At 41.8% G+C, this 19,202-nt stretch overlaps 1 protein-coding gene across 2 annotated transcripts in view; it reads left to right on the forward strand.

Moving 5' to 3' along the window:
* LOC146063684 (uncharacterized) overlaps positions 1-19,202 on the forward strand; it is a 137,300-nt gene that overhangs the window by 58,642 nt on the left and 59,456 nt on the right. For both annotated transcript variants that reach the window (XM_083176296.1, XM_083176287.1), the window contains exons 10-14: positions 1,045-1,148; positions 7,439-7,541; positions 8,483-8,586; positions 10,458-10,551; positions 15,227-15,771. In XM_083176296.1, the coding sequence (XP_083032422.1) occupies positions 1,045-1,148; positions 7,439-7,541; positions 8,483-8,586; positions 10,458-10,551; positions 15,227-15,771 (950 nt within the window). The remainder of the gene's footprint in view (positions 1-1,044; positions 1,149-7,438; positions 7,542-8,482; positions 8,587-10,457; positions 10,552-15,226; positions 15,772-19,202) is intronic.

The following is a 19,202-nucleotide window of genomic DNA, read 5'->3' on the forward strand; positions in this document are numbered from 1 at the left end:
GTTCAAGTCTAGGGAGTGGGACTCCCCTAAACCAGCTCATCCAAACCACCCCAAGGAAATATATTAATGAGAGATGGCAAGTAAAGTGTTAGTGTTCAATACATGAAAGCATCTACTATGATAGGTCATGTGGTGTGCAGGATGATTATTTTCATTGTTCTTATTATTCCCCAACTGTTCATTTTTTGTCATATTGTATTAAATATTAGTAAGTTCGGTAATCTTTACCTAGAAGGGCGCCCACGATTTTGATCTTGGGCATCGTAAGGGAAAAAAATCGTGATTTCCCATAGGGAACAATGTTAAATGTCCCAATTGACCCGATTTTTCCATAGGGAACAATGTTAAATGGCCCACAAAGGCCAAATAGGCACCCTGAAGTGTGAAATGGCCCCACCAATTGTTAACGCTACCCCACGATCAACGTCAACCCGAAGTGTGGCGAGCCCGCGAGGGGCGGCGGTACGCGTCCTCCGACCTTTTCATACCCCCACTATCCACGTCGGCGTGGAGCTGAGAATAGAAAGTGTGGCGAGGGGACGCAGACACCTTCACAGGTATACGCGTCCCCTCGCGGGCTTCACAGGTGTGCGCGCCCCCTCACGGGGCACGCTGCGCTCGCCACGCTTCGGGCTCGGTGGCTCGCTGCGCTCACCACACTTTCTATTCTCAACTCCATGCCGACGTGGATAGTGGGGGTATGAAAAGGTCGTAGGACGCGTACCGCCGCCCCTCGCGGGCTCGCCACGCTTCGGGTTGACGTTGATCGTGGGGTGGCGTTAACAATTGGGGGGGCCATTTCACACTTCAGGGTGGCTATTTGGCCTCTGTTGGCCTTTTAACATTGTTCCCTATGGAAAATCGGGTCAATTGGGACATTTGACATTGTTCCCTATGGGAAATCGCGGTAATCGCGTCGGTCGCATCGCATGCGATTTTTTGGTACATGCGATGGCCGCGATGGGCGCCCTTCTAGGTAAAGAGTACCGTAAGTTCAGATTGCTTCTTGAAAATTTTTATAAAATGTTTATTTTGTATTTTCAGACAGGAAGAGATTCTAAAAGGTGGAAAATCCTTGGTTACACCCAATAAAGATAAAAGGACACCTGGACAAACACCAGAAAAAATGAAATCAATATCAGCTACTGGTGAGACTGTCATCATAGCTCTACCTACAGTATTTGTGTTAAAATTTAGGCTGCAGCAAGGAAATGGCAATAAAATGAACTTTAAATTTATGTTGCTGTATTGCAATACTATAATACATAAACTAGTCCATATGTTAAGTTGTATTTGTACCTTTTCTGTTTTATTATCTTTCTACATCATCCAGCAGAAGACACTGGAATAGACCTTACAGCAGTGGTTCCCAAACTGTGTGCCGTGGCTCACTGGGGTGCCTCAGGACACTTGCAGGGGTGCCATGGGTTGGTGGTCCAGGACCAACAAAAATTATTAATGGTGCATTATTTATTAGAAAAACCAGTGCTGGTGGCTGCCAATCATAAAATCTGTACAAACAGAAGCAAACCCTGCCATTTACCACATAACTGACATGAAGAATTGCATATAAACACAATCTAATAAAATAAATTTTGGCCTAGGGGTGCCGTAATAAAATTCTGATACTCTAGGGGTGCCTTGTTAAAAAAAAGATTGGGAACCCCTGCCTTACAGTGAGTATAGAATGTGTAGTAACTGGGAGCTGGCACTTCAAATTTTTAGTATTGTGTTGGCTCCTCCGCTCTATACACCTCCCCAAGCCAGTAATAATTTAATTCCCTTAAGAGCTTTTCACATTTTGGCTTCTCCTGTCAGGAAAGGTTTAACCTTTATCTAGGGATCTTCTAGCAGCAAGAGGAGAACGGGCGGCTGCTGTACTGGCTGTACATGCTGGGGGAGCTGCCGCGTTGACCCCTCCGCTACTACTCGCGTTTGCATAGGTGTCCCCAGGAATTTAGAATGCCGCCTCAAAGGTGTGGTGCAGACCCAACACTTCAGTGAAGGCCGGTGGCCATTTTAGGACACAGTGGTGCGTTACAGGACAAAACAGGTTTTTGGTACTCACTGTTTAAATCCATTTATCCAATTCCACATGTACACTTAAATACATTTTTAAATAGTAGTATGAATTAAGAATTGGACACAATAACTCATCAAAATGACCTAGAAAAAAAGTAAAAATCGATTTAAGAAGTGAGGAGCTAACAAATAAGGCAAGATCTGTTTGAGATGTAGTTATTTGTATTGTGTGTTTTTAAAAGGTACCCCAAGGATATACATTTTTAAAATAAATACAGTATCTTAATATATTCCATCACCTCCCTAAACTTTCCTCTTCAGCTTTAAATTTGCTCAGTGCCAAAATAGAAGCGCAGGAAGTCTCCACCGTGATTAAAAACCTTAAACCCAACAAAGCCCCGGGCCCAGACGGCTTCACAGCCAATTATTATAAAACCTTTAATGCTATATTATCTCCTTACCTGTCGGAGCTGTTTAACGGGGTAATGAAAGGGGGATCCTTCTCTACAGAGTCACTTGAGGCCAAGATAATAGTTATCTTGAAAGAGGGGAAGGACTCATTGAACTGTGCAAGCTATAGGCCTATATCTCTGCTGAACACAGACATAAAGATATATGCAAAAATATTAGCTGACCGTCTTAACCGCGTACTACCTGATCTGATTCATGTCGATCAAGTAGGCTTTGTCCCGGGATGACAGGCCAGGGACAATACGAGAAGGGCGATTAGCTTAATACAATCACTAAATAGTACATAAACCCCGGCCATAATACTATCGTTAGATGCGGAGAAAGCATTTGACCGGATTAGCTGGCCTTTTATGCTTCAAACTTTACGTACATTCGGCCTAGAAGGAGACTTTCTATGTGGGGTCCAGGCTTTATACTCTTCTCCATCAGCCAAAATATCTGTAAATGGGATGACATCTACCTCATTATCTATAACAAATGGTACTAGACCGAGGTGCCCATTGTCACCCCTGATTTTTGCAATGGTCATCGAACCGCTCGCAGCATGTATACGCCTCAACAAAGATATAGACGGAGTATCCCTGGACTCAGAGGCATATAAGGCCTCCTTGTTTGCGGATGACGTATTGCTTACCCTGACATCCCCACATATTTCCCTTCCTAATCTATTCCAGACACTGGAGACTTATGGTATGTATTCGGACTATAAGATAAATATTACTAAAACGGAGGCATTAGCAATCAATATTTCATCAACAACACTAGATCTTTTCCAGCGTAACTACAAATTCTCATGGCGTTCTTCTAAAATTAAGTATTTGGGGGTATATATTACAAAACAATATGACAAGCTGTATGCAGCAAACTATATCCCATTGTTTAAAGATATTAAAAGAGACCTATTTCGCTGGCGAGGCCTAATTCTATCATGGTTGGGGAGAATAGTGGCTTTAAAAATGAATATTCTACCGCGTCTGCTATATCACTTCCAAACCCTCCCCGTACAGATACCAAAAACGGCTCTTTCTCAATTGCATAAATGGTTTGTCCAATTTGTATGGAGACTTAAACCGCTCCGCATTGGCTTTGCGACCTTGCGACGGCCAACTAGCAACGGAGGAAACGGGTTCCCAGATATTAACCTATATTACTACGCCACCCATCTCAGCCAAGTAATCGCATGGTTTGCAACATCTTACGCTCCTAGATGGGTTACAATAGAGGCTAAAATTTTACATGTCTCCTCAATGTCCACTATATTAGGGCTAGCTCCCTCAGATAGACCAGTATCTATTAGATCCCACCCTATAATTTCCTTTACATGCTCTATATGGGATTTCTGTAAATCCCATTGGGATACTACTACCTCCTATCCCTCCCCTATTACTCCCCTATGGGACAACCCCGCTTTCTCCCCAGGATATAATATTAAACGCTTCGCAACCTGGGCAAAGGGAGGTATCAGAGTAATCGCTGACCTTCTTGATACCAATAAGTGTGCATCCTTAGAGGTTCTTCATGCTAAGTACAACCTGTCAACTGTAAACCGCTTGACATATATCCAACTACGCCATTTTTTTAACTCCTTACCCATTGCAACAATCACCAGACCTCTTACTCTGGTTGAATCCCTTAGCCTCCAGTGTCCTGTGCGAAAAGGGATAATCTCAGACTTATATTCTAGTTTACTACTAACTAAACTCCCGGATCTCTTAAAACATGAAATCCAATGGATTAGAGACTTGGGAGACCCACCAAATGAGAACTCATTGTCTCCAAAGCTTCTATTTCTTCAGCAATCAAGGAAAATGCATACACAATCTATTATAGGTGGTATTTGGTTCCATCTCGGTTACGCAAAATGTATAGCTAAGCTTCAGATCGATGCTGGAGAGGATGCGGGGAGGAAGGAACTTTTATCCACATTTGGTGTACATGCCCCAAGATTGCCTGGTTTTGGGACACAGTAGTACAACTACTATCCCAGGTCTTTTCAATAGAGGTTATAAAGTCCCCATGGTCCTTTCTCCTTTGCTGCCACATAGATGGACTAGATAAAATCTCAGACAAACTGGCGATCCACATTCTAAATGCGGCAAGATGCTTAATCGCCAATCACTGGAAAGATGAAGATCCACCATCATTTCAACAATTACTGAATAAAATCTGGTATGTGGCAGCCATGGAGCGAATATCCGCATATCTCCATGATACATCCTATAAATTCCTATCTATATGGGGTCCCTGGTTTATATTTAACAACTCGACCCCAACAGATTAACACCAAATGGTTTTTCAGACCTTTTAAATTAGTCAATTTATGTATTCTGACCATTTGAAAGGAGCCATTGTTTGGCTTTCCTTCACTTATATCAATCCATTCTTACCCGTACTCGGTCTCTCTTATAGTATCATTGTTATTTTTTTTCTTCTTGCTTTTCCTTTTCTCTTTTTCTTCTTATCTGTCTTTCTTTATTAAATATTGAAGTATTTTCATATGGGCTAGTACGCATACAAATGTCCTATTTATAGATTTATTCTGGTTGGTTGGTTTGTTCTTTTTTTTTTTTTCTTGTTTTCCTTTTTTTTTTTCTCTCTATGAGAGTCTCTGATTAGTTATCTGTAGGCCATACTTTGGTCACTGGCACCTCTAAGCTCAGTGTAGAGCTGGGATACTACAGTAGTGAACTCCCAGATATAGCATGACACTGATTTATTTACTATCAGAGCCAGATATCTGATAAATACAAATGCCTGTGTAAACCGTAGCTTAGAGATACCATTAATGCTTTGGTTAACTTTTGTTTAATACCAATTATTATATTTGGATATATGTGTACTGTGTATTTTAGAAATTCATATGAAAATTATAAATAAGGAAAAAAATATATATATATATTCCATCGCCCATTTAACTTGGTCAACGTTATGGGACCGTATATCATAGCAACACTTCTAATCACGGTCTGTAAAACTATAGGGTACTTGTGTAATAGCACGGCGCCCGTTAGGTCATTAGCGTGGTGTCCCTGTCAGAATCAGCGTAGTGTTCACGCGGCCAGCGTAGTTAACTGCAAAAGTAGATTTCCTAGACTTGGCAGCCTTGTCATGTTGGCCCCCCTTTCCTGGTCTTTTTCCATCAGGGAAGGAAGGTTTTACAAACCAGGCTACCTCCCTAAGATGGTTTCCAATTATCATGTTAATCAAAAAATAAATCAGAATTATCTTCCCAGGATTGTCTAAAAAAGAACATTGCCTGGATGTGGTTCATGCATTACACATTTATGTGGACTGTACTGCTAGTTGTGGTGATACCTGTTCATCCTCTATTGATGCCACAAACGTGACTCTGGTCACATGGATTACAATGGTGATTGCACAAGCTTATACTCAAGCTATACCAAAAAGAAGTTTTGTCTACTTATTGCGCTTCACCTATAGGTTGCAGCTATTTAGAAACACCTGGAACTTTCACCAAGTACCAAAAATATTCACAGCCAATTTAAAAATGTGTTCTAAAAATTAAGCGCCACCCAAATGTCAATCAAACATTGTGGAAATAGGTTATGAAAAAAACACTTTCCTCCCAAGAATTTCTGTTTTCTTTGATTCTTTTGCCCTTATCCTGAAAGAACTTTAAAGAAACAAAAGATGGTGCAATATTGTCTGTATCAGATGGAATTTTTATTCAGTCAAGTTCACACTCACATGTGCCTTCACTTAAATAAGCGTATCATTCCATCCATATGGAATTCAAATATCTTTCGATCCCTGGAATCCTTCATGACACCACTGTAAAGAACTCCAAAATGCAGACAAATAGTGCAATAACGTTTTTGTACCACACATAAAATTTATTCATAGATACTCACAATTTAAAAGAATTAAAATCGCATATCACCATAACCATATGGTATCCAGAGGAAGCCAGAGTTCCGTGGTAGAGTTCCAGATGATTTAAAAAGGGGGACACCTGTTTAGTCCCGGTTACCGTCCATGTACAGTATTCCCCCGCCTGGTCTCACCAAAAAGATTCTCTGGACATCCGATTTTTGCAGTCTCCTGTGCCTGAGCTCTTTTGGACTTTCAATAGTACTTCCTCAGAGGCATCATACTCAAGCTGACCTGCCTAGGCCGGCTTTGAATTAGGTCCATTCTTCTTGGCCTGTTGTACTTTAATGGGCGGCATTAGTGTGTCCGGTTGTTTCTGGGTGGCAGCATGGCCGCCCGCTACTTCCGGGTTCGGCGCTCGGCAAACTTTCTAAAATAAAGTCCATGCCAACGTGAATTCTTCATACCCCCACTATCCACGTTGGCATGGAGTTGATTTTAGATAGCGTGGGCGAGCGAAGCGAGCCGCGCATGGGGACAAACTAAACAAGTACCGTGTGTCCTCTGTACAGTCATGTCAGGCTGCAACATGGTGTTTAATCAACACATTTATAAAGTTCTATGCCTTTGATGCTGCTGCCTCGCTTCCCAGGATGCATCCTTTGGACGCCAGGTTTTCATACCCAATCAGGCACGTGTCCTCCCTTTAGAATACTGCTTTGGGACATCCCAAGGTTTTACCTGTGAACCCTATGAACCCTTTGACAATTGCTAACTAAAATGGCTGCTTTCCATGAAAAGAAAAAAAAGTTATCGACTGTTTAGACACTCTTTTTTTTGTTGTTGTTTTTTTTTTTTTAAGCAGTTCTCTGCTGCATAAGCTTGTTCTAAATTTGTTTTAGCTTTTGCATAAATTATACAAAAGATTATCCTTTTTTAAATTACCGGTATTTATGATTTTTTATTTTTATTTTTTTCTTAAACTGTGGTGTCAGTTCAGTATTCACAGAATGTTTTTTACAATCAATTAACATAAATTAAGGTTTATTGATTAGTAATACAATTGAACACAATTTTAATTTGGTTTCTGTTTTTATTTTTTCTTGATACCCAGTTCAGAAAGTAAAAGATAGTCTTAAAAAGCCTATTGAATTTCAAAAGCAAAATTCAGAGTCCATACCAGAATCCACAATCAGTCCTCTTTCCAGGAATAGAAGGTAAGACTGTTTATTTTGTTTCATCAATGGAATTGTAATGCTATGTACACAAACAGTCAAAATCATAAGGACAGTTATCCAAAATCAGACTGTGTAAGGGGTTTTGCAATACAGATGCTCTGGCCCTGTGCAGCACAGACTATTTGTACTAGATCATAAGGAAGACTATGCTACAATGAGCTCCCTCCCTCCCTGCCAGTCAATGCTGGCACATGTCAGGTCACAGCGGCCTTGTGTACGCACCTTAATGCTTGTCAATTTTTGTTTTTGCCAAATATGCTACAATGAATAATTTCGTAGACTGCACACCCTAATTAAATGTAGTGAGAGGTGCTGCTCTGCTAAGACCTTTAATGCAGTGCCACACACAAGAAAAATGCACATTCCCTATTTAAACATTACTAGTTAGAAATGTAATACATTTAGCAATGTGTACGATCTGGCACTCTCCTTTTAGAGACCACTGCCCCCGGTGCCCTTCAATGATAATAGCTAATTGTAGAAAGAGAAAAGGCACTCTGGGGACTTTTTGTAGAAACAAGTATATTTTAAATCATAAGTGAGGCCAACGTATCGGGGCTGGCACGCCCTTTTGTCAAGGCAGTCAACAAGTGCACAAGGGGCGTGCCAGCCCTGAAATGTTGGCCTCACTTATGCTTTAAAATATACTTGTTTCTACAAAATCCCCTAGGGACTCCCCTAAACCAGCTCAACCAAACCACCCCAAGGAAATATATTAATGATTGATGGCAAGTAAAGTGTTCGTGTTCAATGCATGAAAGCATCTACTATGATAGGTCATCTTTGTGGTGTGCAGGATGATTATTTTCATTGTTCTCATTATTCCCCAACTGTTCATTTTTTGTCATATTGTATTAAATGTTAGTAAGTTCAGATTGCTTCTTGAATGTTTTTATAAAATGTATATTTTGTATTTTCAGACAGGAAGAGTTTATAAAAGGTGGAAAATCCTTGGTTACACCCAATAAAGATAAAAGGACACCTGGACAAACACCAGAAAAAATGAAATCAATATCAGCTACTGGTGAGACTGTCATCATAGCTCTACCTACAGTATTTGTGTTAAAATTTAGGCTGCAGCAAGGAAATGGCAATAAAATGAACTTTAAATTTACGTTGCTGTATTGCAATACTATAATACATAAACTAGTCCATATGTTAAGTTGTATTTGTACCTTTTCTGTTTTATTATCTTTCTACATCATCCAGCAGAAGACACTGGAATAGACCTTACAGTGAGTATAGAATGTGTAGTAACTGAGAGCTGGCACTTCAAATTATTATTATTGTGTGTGCTCCTCCCCTCTATACACCTCCCCAAGCCAGTAATAATTTAATTCCCTTAAGAGCTTTTCACATTTTGGCTTCTCCTGTGAGGAAAGGTTTAACCTTTATCTAGGGATCTTCTAGCAGCAAGAGGAGAACGGGCAGCTGCTGTACTGGCTGTACATGCTGGGGGAGCTGCCGCGTTGACCCCTCCGCTACAACTCGCGTTTGCATAGGTGTCCCCAGGAATTTAGAATGCCGCCTCAAAGGTGTGGAGCAGACCCCCAACACTTCAGTGAAGGCCGGTGGCCATTTTAGGACACATGCTGCATGCTGCTGTGAACACTGTGGGAGAGATACCAGTGCTGGTGACGGCTGCTTGTGTGAAACAGTTCTGAGGCTGACCTAGCAGCATCACAGTGGTGCGTTACAGGAGAAAACAGGTTTTTGGTACTCACTGTTTAAATCCATTTATCCAATTCCACATGTACACTTAAATACATTTTTAAATAGTAGTATGAATTAAGAAATGGACACAATAACTCATCAAAATGACCTAGAAAAAAAAGTAAAAATCGATTTAAGAAGTGAGGAGCTAACCACTAAGGCAAGATCTGTTTGAGATGTAGTTATTTGTTTTGTGTGTTTTTAAATGGTAGCCCAAGGATATACATTTTTAAAATAAATACAGTATTTTAATATAGTCCATCGCTCACTTAACTTGGTCAACATTATGGGACAGTATATCACAGCAGCACTTCTAATCAGCGTAGTGTTCGCGCGGCAAGCTTAGTTAGCGTAGTCAGTCAGAAGTAGCGTAGTGTTCCCACTATCGTAGTAAGCGTAGTCAGCATCCCTGTCAGAAGTAGTGTAGTTTTCCCGCGTACAGTGTAGTCAGCGTCCCTGTCAGATATGTGTTCCTGAAACACCCCCCACTATCCACGCCAGCCCGAAGCATGGCAAGCGGTCACTTTACGCGTCCCCCCAACCTGTTCATATCCCCACTATCCACATCGGCATGGAGTTTATTTTATAAAGTGTCTGCGAGGTGAGCGCTGCGAGGTGAGCGGCCGCGGAATACATGTAAAGTAATCCGTGTCCGCTCGCCAAGCTTCGGGATGGCGTGGATAGTGGGGGTTTGAAAAGGAGGCTCTCCCTGAAGCGGACACGGGCAGGGTTGCCGTACCCTGCCACAATAATATTGAGACACAGGAGCGTCTGAGACGTACCTGCGTCTCCGACGTCTCTCCTCCGGCGCCCACATGTTCCCCTCTCCTTTGGCGTCCGCCAGCACAGGGGACCTGGCGGTTACTGGCGCTGTGTGAGAGGCGCTCGCTAGGTTTGCAATGGACACCGGGGACAGAGCCATGGATGCCGGATAAGAGCCGGGCTGCCGCGGAGTCACTACGCTAAGTACGCTAGGCAGCCATTTGGCTACGCTGACAGCGTAGCTTAGCATACGCTGAAAAAGTAGCGTGGCCAGGCACCTTGCTATTACACAAGTACCAACTATAGCAACCAAACAGCAGAGCATTTGCCCATATGCTTGCCTGTCTGTCACAAATAACCTCAGTGATGGGTGCCAAATTCTAAATTGGTTTATTTCTTTTTATTTTATCCCTCTTGAAGAACCAAAGGTTAATCTTGGAATGCCTGTTGATTACATGATGCAAAAATCTGAGATTTTACGGGAATCCGCAATTGATTTTTCCAGGAATAGAAGGTAAGATTGTTTATTTTGTCTCTTGAATGGAATTGTTGTACTGCTATCTTTGTTTTTGTCTGCTAGCATGAATTAATTCTGGTATCCGGACTATATGGTTGTCATTCACAAGGTCAACATGTTTTTTTTTACATTTTTCATAGTTTACCTCCCAATTGGGAGCTGTAAAGTGTGCCAAGCACAGCGAGGCACCTGGCCTGAAGCATGGCAAGCAAAGTGGTACACTACAAAACTGGGGGGGGGGGGGGGGGAGATGGTGTCTCATTTGCGCTCTTACCATCCAAAAACAATCTACCCAATGGTCAGGAAGTAGTCCTTTTCCAAATCTCTTTTCCTTTTCAAAAGATTTTCCAAAATGTTCATAGCATGTAGGAAAAGGAAAAAGAAAGGACAATAGTGTAACCAGTTTCACAAAAACAGATATTCGTGTCAATCAATTAGGTTTCGCCCTTCTTCCACTATGGGTGGTAAGGAATTCTTTTGGTACTTGTGTATTATCTGGGCGCCCATCGGATTGCATCGCATACCACTAATTAAGTTATGCGATGGGATCCGATTTCCGGGACCACAAACCCGCACTGTACGATAAAATATCGCATTGCATCGCATGCCATTAGAAATGGCATGCGATATTAAATTGTACAAGCACCCTTTTTACTATGTTAAATGCACCCCCATTGTTAACACCACCCCCACTATCAACGGCCACCCGAAACGTGGCGAGCGCCGGCGGTACGCGTCCTCCGCCCTTTTCATACCCCCACTATGCGACCAAAACTGTCGTACCATGGAAATCTTGGGCGCCCACATAATACACAAGTACCATTCTTTCTTTACAGGAACACCGCAGTGATGCTCAGAAGATATTTCTCTTACATGAAGCTTACATTCATACGTTTTCTCCCATACATATAAAGGTATCTTTTATAGCGAGCCTCACACCACTCAAACCAATCCAATGCTATTGCTCACATGTCTGCTTACTTGATCCAATCCTCATATCTCAGTTTCTTTTATAAGATCCATAGTCCAAAAATCATTCTTTCCAGAGTAGGTGATTTTTAAGAACAATTTTATTAAAAATAATCAATATAAAAATGGGTATCACACCAGATGGTAAAAAATTGCAAGAAAAACAAGGGTGATAGGTGAACCCGGACACGCTCACCCTTCCTAACCACAATCTTATAGTGTGTACCTTCAAAAAACACCCGGGTGTTTTAAGATTTACCATCTGGTGTGATCGACCTTTTGATCGACCTTTTCCTTGTTTCAACCTTTTGTATATGTTGACCTAGATAGTGTCAACCCTTAATACCATAACAATACATTTTTTTTAGTGTTTATGATTTCCAAGGCTGTACATAAGATAAATCCATATCTGCAGCCATCAGCAGCATATTGCGGGTGCTTTGTAGCACCCGCAATGCATCACATCCCACTTTCCTTAGACTCCCTTGGTAGCTCCCCTGGAGTACTTTTCACATGCAATAAATTTATTTAGAAAATCTTTTTCAATATTTTGCAAAACCGAGGGACAAGCACACTATATTTTATGGACAGCAATCAGAATATCCAATGTAGAAAGAAGAATACCATGCTTTGATACAGAATTTTTTTTTTTAAAACAATGAGAAACAGGTTGAGTATCCATTATCCAAATATCTGTTATCCCGAAAACCATATTCTCCAAAATGTAGTTTTTTTTTTTTTTTGCTAAAAACCTTCTGGGGACATCTGTAACTTGCACTACTGGGGAAATAACATGTAACTGGCACTAAAAATGTGCAAGGACATAATTGCTTGGCATACAAATTAAGTGTCTGAGATTGTACACAAACTTTGTTTCATATTTTAAAACCTTGTTTGATGCACAAATAAAATATATTCATGTGTTTGATGTGTTTATACATAATACATGCAAGATACCTTATTCAAATATAAAAACATTCCAAAATACGGAATAATCCATTATCCAAGATTCTTCTGGTCCCGAACATTTTGGATAAGGGATACTCAACCTGTATTGAGAGCTTCAATATGTTTTAAGGCCCATACACACCAGGCAATTTTGAGCTGAAAGCCACTCAAACTTGGTGTGCTCCCATATCATCCCACATGGTGTGCTCCCACATCATCGCCGGGAAAGCCGTACATTACCAGCAGATGAACGGCTTTTTGGATGGCTTTCCATAGTGCTGCCCTATGGAGAGCCATCCGCCCCCTGCTGACAGACCTGGTCAGGGGTGGAAAACCGCTCTGTTTGTATGCACTGAGTCGGCTCATTCCCCCCCCCCTCCTCCCCTCAGCAATGGCAAAATTGCCCAGTGTGTATGGACATTAAAGCAAAAGTTCAAGTCATGCATCACACATAGAAGGCAAGCAGACATACATTAAATTACAGAAAGTAACATCAACCACAAACAGAACACCTGTTACCGCAAGACATTTGTTTAAAGAAGTACCATGACGTAGCGTCAAATGTCTTCAATATTTTGGATTGTGTGGAGGAGGCAAGTTTTTCAGTGTAAAATAAATTTAAAATGTAAGGAACTGCGCTTTATTAAATTGAAAACACTCAATGAACATTATTAGTGCAACTTGGCTGAATCAATTGTGAGACTCACACCATTTCTGTTTAAGCAATCATTTGTATTTTTATTTTTACTCTAAAAATCAATAAAACACAATGAAAAAGTATTATAGAACTAATAATTAATACTAATAATAATGCAGTAAAACACTTCACTTTAAAAAAAATGGATATCAAATTAAACTGTAGATTGCTCCACCATTTTTAAATATAATTTTTGTTAATTATAAACAGCAAGTGGCCACTTACGCTGCATCAAGCCAGCTTCTGATATCTGTGTTGAAATATAATGTATCAACTTGACTTGATTTAATATATTTTGTATCCAATGGAGAGTGAAAAGTAAATTTTCCATACAATTTTACTGTTGGCAAGTTACAAGAAAGAGAGAAACCGCGATGTGTCTAAACACGTGTAACAATAAAATTGTAGGAATTTATTAAAACATATTTAAAAAATATTTTTGTATTAAAACTTATTATATATGTGAATACTGTAAGGTATTGTGGTACCATATATAAGTACACAGAAATAGTCATAGCCCAACAGCTGCCTTGTGTAGTTTCACGGCGGCAACGTAAGCTACATTATCAGCATAGCCCAACGGCTGCCTTACTTGTGTAGTTTCACGGTGGCAGCCTAAGCTACATTATCAGCGTAGGCTGCCGTTGTGAAACTACACAAGTAACTAGAGTACTGTTGCTGGGAACTGCACCTGTGTCCCCAGGATCCCTGGCAAGCCTAGTTAGCACCTCTCACATCGCCGGTGCCAGCATGATCCCCTCTCTTTGGCGGAGAGGGGATCATGCTGGCGCCAGCGGAGAGGCCCTCCATCTGTTTGACACGCAGGAGCGTCTCAGACGCTCCGGCAATGAGACGCTCCTGCATCTGAGTAGTTTTTGCGGCAGGGTACAGCAACCCTGCCGACAGGGTTAGGGGATTCTGTAGCACCTTTTCGCGTCCCCTCGCGGGACTCGCTGCGCTCGCCAATCTTTGGGCTGCCGTGGATAGTGGAGGTTTGAAAAGGCGCTACAGAACCCCTAACCCTGTCGGCAGGGTTGCTGTATCCTGCCGCAATATCTACTCAGACGCAGGAGCGTCTGAGACGCTCCTGCGTGTCAAACAGATGGAGCGCCTCTCCGCCCAAGCCAGCATGATCCCCTCTCCGCCAAAGAGAGGGGATCATGCTGGCACCGTCGGTGTGAGAGAGGTGCTGACTAGGCCTGCCAGAGACGCCGTGGACAGAGATGCAGTTCCCGGCAACAGTACTGTAGTTACTTGTGTAGTTTCACGGCGGCAGCCTACGCTGATAACGTACCTTATAACGTACCCAGATAACGCTGGATCTGACAAGGACGCTTAAGCGGCTGCAGGAACACTACGTTACTTCTGATTGACTACGCTAACTACGCTGGCTGTGGGAACACTATGCTGATTCTGACAGGAACACTATGCTCACGGCGTAAGTACCGCCGTGAAACTACACAAGTACCAAATTTTAGTTTATAACAGAATCCGTTACAGATAAAAGGAGACGCTTACCTAATCCAAATGTTTTCATGGATACAGCTAGACAAGAACAACATGGGTATGATTTGTAAAATCACTTAATTATTACGTTGGCCGGAATGCTGTCAGCATGCTTGCAATTAAGATTCCGGTGGATGAATACAGCACTGAAATCCCGACCAGCAGTCACAGGTGCTGAAATCCCAAACGTCATATGTATTCCCATGGACCAAATTAGTTGCACAATTGAAGTGGATTTAATGCAGTTTCTGCATTAAAGAAAGCAGTCACACCTTCACAGGGTTTAAATAAGTATATTAGCTTTTACACCCATGAGGCCGTGCAAGCCACTCGTCACAGAGGCCAGGAAATCTCATTTCCAATTACGGATATCCCAGGCTTCTTCCCTCCAAGCTGTGTCCCAGGACCTGTTCGTTTGCTCACCAGGAATTCGCTCCATATAATCCACAGATGATTAAAGCCAGTAGTACGTGTTATTATGGTAACTGTATAGTTTGATACTGTAACATTTCTATCCCTGATGCTGAATGATATAATGATTTTTTTCAATAGGTCTAAAGCGATGGTCTCTGGCCCTTCTACATCAGTTTCTGTTAAGCCTATAAATGCAAATGCAGATGTACAAATCAACAACGTTCCAGACTTTAATCAGCACATCACTCGGCCATCTATAAAGGCCAAAGCTGTGCGCAACATAATAGAGAGTGCAGAAATTTCTCAACACAAGCATAGTGTTCAGCCTGGTACTGAATGGCCTCAAGAGGAACTAGCTGAGGATATTTTCCCAGAAGAAAGTGCAACAGTAAAACTTTTATTTGCGGAAGACTTTTCAGAGGGAGCAAAACATCAGAATGATCCAGGACAATCCAGCACAGAGCGCAAAACAGAAGATCAGATGAAAGATGTTGCTAAAAGTGACATTCCCAAAGAACCATTATTTGACGAACCGTTTCCTGAAGAAGACGCTGCCTTAACAAATAAAATGCCTGAATTGCAAAAATCAAAAGAAAGAAGCCACAGTTCTAGAAAGATGCATTTTGTAGAACATACGGTTCCAAGCCTCGAGAATGATAAAGTTTCACTTTCTAAACCAAGAGGTAAGAGTCAAATGTTTTTACATTTAAAAATGTCATACCCCTTTCACATTGCAGCTGTAACACGGTATATTGCCGTTTTTTTAGTGCTTTAAAACGTTTCCAGCTGCAATGTGAAAGCTACATTGTCAATTTACCGGTTACAGAAAACCGGCATTTTGACACGTGTTAAAAGGAGGATCCTACACGGTTCGGAGCCGTTTCACCTGCAGTGTGAACAGCTCAGAAATGGTATTTGCTATAAATGATAACCACACTTGATCCCCGCCCACAAGCAAGAAAAAAAACATTTAAAATTACATTGTATGGCTTTCTATGGGTGAAACGGGTTGAATCTGAAAGGTACAAAACGGTATTTAAACTGCAATATACCTTTACATCATGCAATATGAAAGGGGTTTAACTGGCTTTTGACCAGTTTTAACAAACGTTTAGAAAAACGGGTTGAAAGCAGGTTTTTGCAATGTGAAAAGGGTATAAAAGTGTAGATGTAAGATTAATTTTTTATGTTTATTTTGATTATGTTCTATTATATTTTATATTACTAGCTGACCCGCACAGCTTTGCCCGGGAAAACCTGTTTTTTTTTTTATTTCCAAAATTGCTGTTAAATTTCATCTTATGCTGTACCAAAAGCCCAAGATTGTAATTTGTTAAATCCTCCACCATAATATTAGAATGTGTTTGCATTGATAGTCAATGACCACAATGAAATCATGTGTGGTTGTTTTGTGTGAAACATACGGTACTTGTGAGTTATCCGGGCTGCCGATTTTTTGATTGTATGCCTTAAGTTAAGGCATACAATCAGATGCGATGCGATATCGCATCGCATCGCATGCGACCATCGGATGCGATGACCCGATTTTTCCATAGGAATCAATGTTAAAATTGACTGAGTCCATTTTAACATGGAATTCAATGGGAAAAAGGGGTCCTTTTCATACCCCTACTATCCAAGTGGGCATAGAGTTGGATATAAACCTGTGGCGAGCCACCGAGCCCGAAGCGTGGCGAGGGGACGGTATTCTGTGGCCCCTCGCGGGGCTCGCTACGCTCGCCACGCTTCGGGCTCGGTGGCTCGCTACGCTCGCCACAGGTTTATATCCAGCTCCATGCCCACTTGGATAGTAGGGGTATGAAAAGGACCCCTTTTTCCCATTGAATTCCATGTTAAAATGGACTCAGTCAATTTTAACATTGATTCCTATGGAAAAATCGGGTCATCGCATCGCATCCGATGGTCGCATGCGATGCGATGTGCCCGATCCGACCCGATTTAGAAATCGGCAGCCCGGATAACTCACAAGTACCAAACATACCACTCCTGACTTGATAGTTTGTTTGTGAATTCCAAATCCACTCCTGACAGTTAGCACCTATGATGCATTTATTTATGTTTGTGTGTTGTACTGTTTGTGTGTGTGCAGTACTGTGTGTGGTTTGTTATGTACAGTGGTGTACAGCTTGTTATGAGAGCAGTGAGAAGAGTTATATAACAAATCCTAGCTTTCTAGTACTGCTAGAAGCGCTGCTGAGGCTAAAGTGTGATTAATATCATGTTTTGTGAGACATGTACTCCTGATACACAGGACACTGCTCAGAGCCAAGACTCCCCTGCATGGGTGTTTTAGCTCACCCTGGTGATGTCTAGTCTCTCAGCTGAGCTACAGGTCTCTAAAAGGGACAGATAATCTGCGTTTGCAGTCTACTTTCACTGAACCAGCCTGGGTCCTGGGCCAGATTGTCAAAGGCTTTGGTACCTGCAAAGTCTCCTTTGGCACCACCACTGCCTCCTTAAAAGAGATTTCTCCTTCTGTATTGCAATCTGATGCTTCAGAGGATGAGGATCCTCCCATACTGGAGGAGGGTATGTTTCCTTAGACTTCAGATGAGTAATAAATTGTCGAGGATTCAGACCCAGTTCCACAGGGAGTTGAGTCTTTAATTGTTTCAGTTTGTAGTTTTGCACATAGAAGAAGGGGACCTTGGTGCACAAAAACCTATATTTGGTAAAAAGCAGATATTGACTGCAGTTTTTCCTGAATCACAGGAATTATATGAAATTCTGTCTTCTGTCTGACAACATCCAGACAAACTTTTTTATACTTCCCATCGATTATTGTCGACTTAACCTTTTGCTACAGAAATCTGTGTGAAACTCCCCCTCGGTTGATTCGTCATTGTCTCATCCTTCTAAAATGGCGGTTCTTCCTGTACTGGGAGTCACGACTTTAAAGGATGTTTCAGACAGAAAATTAGCCAGCTCTCTGAAATCCATATACATGGTAGCTGGTGGAAAGTTAAGACCAATTATGGTGGGCTGCTGCGTCAACATGGCTATTGAGCTTCAGCTTTGGCAGTTTTTGCTTGCAGACTCTGAAACTAAAAAGGGGGCAGAGGCTCTACCGTTTGCGGGAATGGTCCTGTTTTGGGAGGAGCTGGATAGATGGATGTCCCAAGCTACTGGGATGAATCTACCCTTCTGCCTTCTGCAACTCCACCACCTAAGCGGTTTTCTGGTCTCTCCTTTTGGTTCTTTCAATCTATGGGCCGTCAACCACTACCTAGAGGATTCAGGGGCCGTGGAAGAGTCTCTGCCTCTTTTTTTACCCATGAGCCCAAGTCCGCTTCCAAGTTCAATGCATGGATGGCTTCCTTCCTACCAGGAAGACCTTGGGGGATGTTTTGGTATGGGATCTAGTTCAAAACGGATACAAGTTGATTTTTGTATCACCTCCCCTGCTCAGTTTTTTTTTTTTAACAGGGTTCCCTTTGTGCAGCGAAAAGGATCGCTTTGTTAGAAGGAGCTTTGATATTGCTACTAACAGGGGTAATTACTTTGGTTTCAGTTACCTAAAAGACATCAAGGTTTTGCTCAAGTCTGTTCCTGGTTCCGAAACCGGATCGTACTGTGAGGCCCATGCTGAATTTTTAAAGGATCGAAATCCCTTCTTGCTAAAATACAAATTTAAGATGGAATCCCTTTGGTCCATCATTGCAGGGCTAGTGCGAAACAAGTTCATGGTATCACTTGATATCAAGGACGCGTATTAACACATCCCCATTTTCACCCTCATCTACAGTACAGTATCTATGGTTTGCAGTAAAGAACAGTCATTACCGGTTCAGAGCCTTGCTTTTTGGCCTTTCTGTGGAACCCAGAGTGTTCACAAAGTTCATGGTGGTAATGATGATGTCGCTGCTGCTCCAGGGGATAATGGTCATTCCTAATTTAGACAACCTTCTGATAAAGGCTCCCTCAGTGCCGCCTCCTTCTTCAGGACTTGCAGACCACTCAATTGTTTCTCATTCATGGCTGGATTCTCAATTCTCCAAAATCCCATTTACATTTAGAGCAAATACTTCTCTTTCTTGATATGAATCTGGATACTATGCAACAGAGAATATTCCTTCCACAGGACAAAGTGACT

The sequence above is a fragment of the Crinia signifera genome, chromosome 1 (genome assembly GCF_055691185.1).
Source record: "Crinia signifera chromosome 1, ASM5569118v1, whole genome shotgun sequence".
NCBI classification, from domain to species: Eukaryota; Metazoa; Chordata; class Amphibia; order Anura; family Myobatrachidae; genus Crinia; species Crinia signifera.